Source organism: Saprolegnia diclina, assembly GCF_000281045.1.
Source record: "Saprolegnia diclina VS20 unplaced genomic scaffold supercont1.25, whole genome shotgun sequence".
Taxonomy (NCBI): Eukaryota; Oomycota; class Saprolegniomycetes; order Saprolegniales; family Saprolegniaceae; genus Saprolegnia; species Saprolegnia diclina.
Window position 1 is genome coordinate 11,901 of NW_008246092.1, and position 6,360 is coordinate 18,260.

Genomic DNA, 6,360 nt, shown 5'->3' on the forward strand with positions numbered 1-6,360 from the left:
GCTCATGGTTTTTTGGTCCTGCCACTTGTCCAAGCGCAGCATTTAGCCCTCCACTCCCATGCGAAAACTCAAGACCAAAAACAAATTCCTCTTCGTGCATACCCGTATCGTACAGGCACTTCAACAAGCGGGCCTCTACGGGTCACTGCCCGTCGTGTAGCAGAGCCGACAGACTCGCACCATTTCGTAGTAGCCAAATTCGGGCAGCTGCATGCGCTGGTTCGTGCAACTACACAATCGTATACATACATGAGAAGGACCGATCGGATTTCGTTGGGACAAACCGGCCGCAAAAGACGTAGCCGCAGCACCGGCAGTGGTGCCGGCTGCGGTAGACCGCGATGAACTTTTTCTTGCAGCGTTTGCAGGCCGCGGCGTCACTATCGAGCTCCCACACGGGCTGCGAGTTGAAGCTCGTGATCGTCGGCCGCGCCATGACGCTCGGCGAGTTGGCAAACGCCGGCGATGACGCCGCACGCGCGTTGCGTCCGTTGACGCCCGAGAGGCTCCGGTGCGTGCCAAAGTCGGTCATTGCAAGGAGGGCGACGCGCCGCGTCGTGTTGGACGACGTGTTGACGAGGTGCGCGGACGTCATTGTCGCACGGTTCGTCACCGAGAGCGGCGGCGAGAGCACCATGGGCGACACCATCGGCTCGGCGTCGTCATTCACCGACACGATCTCACACGGCGTGTTGAATGTTTCAAAGCGAAGCCTACGTCATCATGCATGCGTCACTGTGACAGAGCCAAACGTACGTTTGCATGCGGCGGTGTGCGGCATCGTCCATGCTGCGCGCGAGTAGCTGGAGGTCGTCGAGTTGGCGTTCAAGCTCCTGAACCTCACTCTTGAGGGACGAGATCCCAGAGTCGCTGATGGTCGACGGTGCTTTTCCGAGCAAGTTGGCAAAGCTATGGCGCTTCTTGAGACTGTTGCTTCGGGCGCGACCCGTGGGCAGGTCGAACGAGACGGACGAGGACGACGAGGACGACGACGTTAGTGGCACAGTGTTGCCGCTGGCGGCCGTTGGACTCAGAGCGCTGCTCACGCGACGTAGCAAGATCGACGTCTTGGCGGCCGGGTTGCCCGGCAGGGAGATGCTCTCTGGGATCTCTTTCGAGATGGAAATGAGGCGGTGGAGCTGCTGGATCTCGTTGCGCAGCTGCAAGATGCGCAAGCTCATCGTCTGTTCCGACGAGAGCATGCCTGTCAAGCGCGAGAGCTGGTGATCCTGCGTCCGGATCATCGCGAGCATCTCCATTTCACGCTGCTGGAGTCGCATGTGACTAATGGCCTAGGTCATCGAGCTTTGTTGGTATTGACAATGAGTTTGCGTGTTGTACCTTCTGGTACTGGCTCGTCCAGAGCTGCATGAGGCGGACCTTGCTCACAGGAATCATTGGATCGTGACGCTCCGAGTTGAAGAGCGGGTTGAGGTAGCTCTCAGTAGACGCACGCACCGCGTCCCACACGCTCACAGTCGCCACGGTGTCCAAGAACGCGCGGCGCTCCTTCTCCGAGTTTTTCTGGAACGTGCCAAACCTGCCAACAATCGTAACATGACAATAGGAAGAATATTGCAGTATACCAAGAGGTGTAGACGGCGTCCGCGACCGTAGCCAGAAACATCTCGTTGAATTGAAAGTGCGTCGGGAACTGGAGCGTGAGCTGGTAGACCGCATCGAGAAACTGGAGAAAAACCGGCGACGTGTCGTCCGACGTGGGGAACGCACAGCGCTTGGCAAACATGTGCCCAAAGCTGCACCAGTCCTTTTCAACGAGGATCGCAAAGCCCTCGAGCGTCCGGTAGTACGGGTCGAGCATGATTTGCGCAAGGGCGCTGAGCTGCGACGTGCGGTCCCAGCCGTCGCTGCAGTGGACGAGGACTGCGTCGCCACGCTCGAGGTGCGACGCCACCTCGGTCGCGCCTTGGAGAATGCTCGTAATATGCTCGAGCCACCTGCATGACGTCTGTATCAGTGCATGATCCTGATAATTTGATACAAGACCGGCTTTTTTGGAGCGTGCTAAAGAACGTCGTGTCGTCGACTTGGTACAAGGCTTGACTGAGCACGTTGAACGACGTGCGCACGACGTGGATGTTGTCGATGCCCATAAACGCAATCGCTACGGCGCTTTGAGCTCAATACCGAGCCGTTTTGAGTTGAGATAGTACATACAAGCACAGGCAACGCCGTCCCGGTCGTAATGCTTGGCCGACTCGTGGCCTTTGCCTGCGAGTGCATTGCTCTTGGCGTTGATTTCCGGACGCGCGTCGACGATGTGCACGACGGCCGACGCTTTTGGGCGCCCAAGGTCGTCCGTCGGAGCATACGCAGCGTCGCGGATCGCCCACATGAGCTCGCGGTCTTCCTTGTTGTTCATGCGCAGGACGCCCGACTTTGGCTGGCTGGACCGGCACAGCGGCGCGCCCGTGCGCGGGTGCAGCCACGTTAACACGGGGAGGCGGCGCTTGGAGCGGAACTTGGCCGCCTCGGTCAGTGCATCGTCCGACATGGACGTTGGCACAAAGAGGGTGCTTGGGTACGTCGGGCAGAGCTCGTACGACGCATTGAGCTCCGTCTCGCGCCACGCCGGGTGACTCGTCGCGCCAATGCGGCCAAACTCGACACTCGGCACGTACCGAATGCGTCGGCGCCCCGAGATGGCCGAGCCCGTCGGGCTTAGCATCGTGCCGCGAACGTCTGCCGAGTAGCTCGAACGCCTATCCTCGCATGACTTGGTACGATGGATATTTGAAGATGATCGTACTGCGTCGAGTCGCTGAGCAGATGCTGACGCGGGCTCATAGGGCACGCGACACCGTCTAGTCGTTGAGGTAGAAAATTCGATAGCGCATTGCATCGCACCTGCGTCGTGGGAGAGGATGGTATGGTTGAGGTCCGTGAAAGCGCAAAAGTTGTTTTCCGCTTGGAGCCACTCGATCTCGGTGACGATCTGGCCCAGCGTCTTGATGCGCTTGGCCTCCATGTCCTTGTCGCCTTCGCCGTACCGCGCCGAGGCTGAGAGCGACACGTGGTAGTACGCCGCATCCTGCACATGTTCTATAGTGTGTTTCGGAGAGCGGTGTAGGTACCATGTTTTCGATCACGAGGCCGTGCACAGTGCTGTAGTTGCGCTTGCTCTGGGAGAGCGACGCCTTGTAGATCTTCCCAATCGGAATCGTGTGCACGTCTTCGTGCGATAAGCCTTGGACCGGGTGGTACGGGATGAACCACAGCCGGAACGTCGAGAGCACCATGAGCGCCAAGACGCCTTGGTTCATCTCAGTCACATGGAATGTTAGCGCGACCTCTTCGACCACATACACGATCTTCTCGTTCGACGGCAAGACGCTCTCGTGGAGCCTACGCCCGATTAGAAAAGCAAATCATCGCGAGGAAGGGCGTACGGATGCCACTTGCGCGGAATTGGCGCGTAGAGATGCTGGAAGCGCGCGTTGTGCGGCGGAAAGACGTCGCGGGCGTCCGTGCGCCGGGCCTTGTTGAGGAGCACGCGCTCGTCATCCGCGAGGGCAAGCTGCACGAGGATGTGGCCCAGAGGCATCGGCCCTTTGACGAGTTTGCACTTGACGATGGTCGGCTCGGGCGTGTCTTGGATGGCGCTGAGGCAAATGCGGCACGATGCGAGAAAATCCTTGGTCGCCAGCTCGTCCTTGTCCCAGACTTCGCACTCGATGAACGCTAGATGATGCACGATGCGAGGGCGTAAGCCAAAGAAGAAGCGTACCGACAGCAAGGTCCCACGACTCGGAGAGCGGCAGCAGGATCTGCGCGTTCCACTCGGGGTTGAGAGTCTTCTTGCAGTGGCTGGTCCGCGCGACCTCCTTTCCCTCGTAGAGCACCTAGGTTCAGCGGTTCCATGAGGTCGGCGGCCAAGGCGGCATGGCGAGGGCGCGTAGGCAAGCACGTACGCGGACGAAGGGATCGCTGAAGCCGTCGCTGTCGCCAGCCGCAAGGCCCTCGCCGTTGAGGATCGTGAGCAACATTTGAGTGCAGCACAGCACGATGTGATGGGCGCCATATCCGGATAGACAGAGGCCACCGTACACTAAATGCACAGTGATAGACGAATGATATAGTATAGGTGCGTGGTTCGTAAACAGTGTTACCATGGCACCCACTGAGTTTGCACAGCGTTGACCGGACAACACACCAGGGTCGAGAAGAAAGAACGATGCCGATATATACGTAGAAGTAAGCTTAGACTCGAGGTCTCGCGATTCTTTGTTTGAGTTGCCTTCGTTGCTCGTGTCAAACAACACTATTTACGAAGGTTACGTTTGTTATCAGATCTAACGGCGGCGAAAGGTCATGATGCGGCTCGCACTGCTCCTGCCAACGACCGTCAGCGGCGGTATATGCATACATAAAGGGCACTAGCGCTTGATTCGAGCTGCATAGTCTTCTTTTACCCCGATTTCAACGAGACGACGGGCTTGAGCCTCAATGGCAACAGCGCAACGACCAACTGCGTCCGCACTCCGATTGTTCGAGACCACAACCTGCTGGCATTAGCCTCATTCTGGCGTAGAGCATGTACAGCGCAACGTACGCTACCAACGATTTGTTGTTTGCCGCGATCAACGTATCCCAGGTCCATCGCGTGCTTTGTTCCTTTGAAGTCGTGAACCAGCGTCGACGGTAGACGTTTACGCTTGACCAAGTGCAGTACGAGTCGACCGAGACGTCAACTCCGAGCACGACAGCTACGGTTGCCACACAGTCGGCCATGTTTGGCCACCGGGATATATATACACCGTCATTGGCGACGGAATGCCCCGTGCGACTTCGGTGCGCGTCATAATTCCCTTTGTACTCGACGGCAACAATTGATAGCCTCACGGCGTCTCAGCCGAGCCAAGTGTCCTCGGCGTGGTTCAACGACCCACTCAATGTACTCGACGGCTTTGAGACGCGGTTCACATTTCAGGCAAAACACATATCACAGCACACATATATATTCTTGCCGTCTAGATTACCGACCACTCGAAGCGCTGCCTCGAAGTCAAGGACCAGAATTTCAACACAAAAACATACCAGGTACTCGACGCTTCTCGTAGTATACAGGTTTAATGACGGATGCTAGTCGTGCTTTGTGCATGGCGGCGACGGCTTCGCTTTTGTGCTGCACGGCCACCCGAACATGACGAGTGCGCTCGGGCGAGGGGGCATGGGCTGGCGCGGCATATCCAACTCGATCGCTGTTGTCTTTCACACATGGCCGCAATCGAGCGCCACCGACACCCTCTTTGTTGACCACATGAGGTCGGCCTCGCGACCAAAGAGTGACTTCGAATGCATCACTGTAGTGTCTACTTGCAGCCACCAGGAAGCACTGACGCACCAATTGAACTGGCCGTGCCCGTGCCTGTGGACCTCGCCGATGGTTCGATCCACGTCGTCAAGATCACCTATTACAACACTCTCCCGCTGCAATACTTCAACTACTTTGCTGCCTCGACCAGCATTGTCTCGACGCTCAAAGACATTTCCGAGTCGCGGCGCGTCGGATGCCTCGTCGTCTTTCTCGACGATGGAATTGCAAACAATGTGCCACTTTTGGCTGTGCCAATCAACGTGGCCGCAGCGTTGCGCCTTCCTCGCGACTTGGCGTTTGTCGTATGTGGATATGGGAAGCGGGACGAAAAGAACCAAATGGACATAGGGCTTTACAAGTGCGACGGGCGGCGCTTGGGAGAAACACGATGTACTTGCTTGGTACTACTGCTCCCAGGTAATACCAACCACGATTCTTGTCAAGGCGAATGGACTCTCACTGTGTGGTAGCCACCGTGTCTGGATGTGAACGGAAGTGTCGTGAGCCTCGAGTTCGACTACGGGACGCAGAGCCTCTTGGCGACGGCATCGTATAGCACGTCATTGTACCCGATGTTCATCTTCCCCGACACTCTGCCGTGGGCGAAGCAGCGCCAGTACTTTGCCCCCGGCTCGCCCGTCGGTGTCACGACATGAATCCAATCGAAAATCATTTCTTTATTCATAGTGTTAGCTGCTGTATAGCAAATGCAACATCCCCAAGCACAGCAAAAGCAGCAATGACGGTTGCGTGAACGCACCTGCGCAAGGGTAGTGTCGGTCCCACTCGTAGCGTGGGCACATGAAGTCGTGGAGGCCGCAGCCCCACGTCCCGCATACGCCGAGGATACTGCAAAGCATGCGTGCTACGCAAAACCAAATCGATAGAAAGAGATTCCTTCCGAGCCGAGGCAGCGCACCTGAGTTTTCACGACAAAAGTCCTGCGTGATGTAGCTCGACGACGAGAGCTCGGTGCACGAACAGTGCGAAGCCTCCATGGCCGCGACGTGAAGCAGGTCGCT

General features: G+C 57.4%; 3 protein-coding genes across 4 annotated transcripts; 1 reads left to right on the forward strand and 2 right to left on the reverse strand.

Annotated features, from left to right (window-relative positions):
• Nucleotides 1-67: 67 nt before the first annotated feature.
• SDRG_08223 (hypothetical protein) lies at nt 68-4,018 on the reverse strand. Its single transcript, XM_008614095.1, has 13 exons — nt 3,933-4,018; nt 3,749-3,863; nt 3,411-3,702; nt 3,096-3,366; nt 2,869-3,052; nt 2,771-2,825; nt 2,179-2,723; nt 2,008-2,125; nt 1,587-1,958; nt 1,342-1,540; nt 757-1,292; nt 285-713; nt 68-229 (listed from the first exon to the last, which is right to left on the reverse strand). The coding sequence occupies exons 1-13, from the start codon at nt 4,005-4,007 to the stop codon at nt 136-138; spliced, it is 3,285 nt and encodes a 1,094-aa protein (XP_008612317.1). The 5' UTR covers nt 4,008-4,018; the 3' UTR covers nt 68-135.
• A 284-nt stretch (nt 4,019-4,302) lies between these two features.
• On the forward strand, nt 4,303-6,017 carry SDRG_08224. Of its 2 annotated transcripts, XM_008614096.1 has the most exons (10): nt 4,303-4,375; nt 4,423-4,508; nt 4,553-4,615; nt 4,667-4,812; nt 4,858-4,951; nt 4,996-5,061; nt 5,108-5,286; nt 5,331-5,640; nt 5,687-5,755; nt 5,809-6,017. In XM_008614096.1, the coding sequence occupies exons 1-10, from the start codon at nt 4,333-4,335 to the stop codon at nt 5,992-5,994; spliced, it is 1,242 nt and encodes a 413-aa protein (XP_008612318.1). In that variant the 5' UTR covers nt 4,303-4,332; the 3' UTR covers nt 5,995-6,017. The 2 variants fall into 2 exon arrangements, with proteins under 2 accessions (XP_008612318.1, XP_008612319.1); XM_008614097.1 differs by lacking the exons at nt 4,303-4,375; nt 4,423-4,508; nt 4,553-4,615 and having other exon boundaries at nt 4,644-4,812; nt 4,874-4,951.
• Nucleotides 6,018-6,027: 10 nt separating this feature from the next.
• Nucleotides 6,028-6,343, reverse strand: SDRG_08225 (hypothetical protein; the record flags this gene model as incomplete). Its single annotated transcript, XM_008614098.1, has 2 exons — nt 6,258-6,343; nt 6,028-6,203 (listed from the first exon to the last, which is right to left on the reverse strand). The coding sequence occupies exons 1-2, from the start codon at nt 6,334-6,336 to the stop codon at nt 6,028-6,030; spliced, it is 255 nt and encodes an 84-aa protein (XP_008612320.1). The 5' UTR covers nt 6,337-6,343.
• Nucleotides 6,344-6,360: the final 17 nt, after the last annotated feature.

What these genes read in the sequence shown, in the direction of transcription:
- SDRG_08223 (XM_008614095.1), bottom strand. Translation starts at nt 4,007, where the DNA reads ATGTTGCTCACGATCCTCAACGGCGAGGGCCTTGCGGCTGGCGACAGC. An exon ending in TCAGCGATCCCTTCGTCCGC is followed by an intron (nt 3,864 to 3,932) that starts GTACGTGCTTGC and finishes CGCTGAACCTAG; the next exon opens with GTGCTCTACGAGGGAAAGGA. An exon ending in GGCTACGTCTTTTGCGGCCG is followed by an intron (nt 230 to 284) that starts GTTTGTCCCAAC and finishes ACGATTGTGTAG; the next exon opens with TTGCACGAACCAGCGCATGC.
- SDRG_08224 (XM_008614096.1), top strand. Translation starts at nt 4,333, where the DNA reads ATGATGCGGCTCGCACTGCTCCTGCCAACGACCGTCAGCGGCG. An exon ending in CCGCGATCAACGTATCCCAG is followed by an intron (nt 4,616 to 4,666) that starts GTCCATCGCGTG and finishes CGTCGACGGTAG; the next exon opens with ACGTTTACGCTTGACCAAGT. An exon ending in CTTGGTACTACTGCTCCCAG is followed by an intron (nt 5,756 to 5,808) that starts GTAATACCAACC and finishes ACTGTGTGGTAG; the next exon opens with CCACCGTGTCTGGATGTGAA.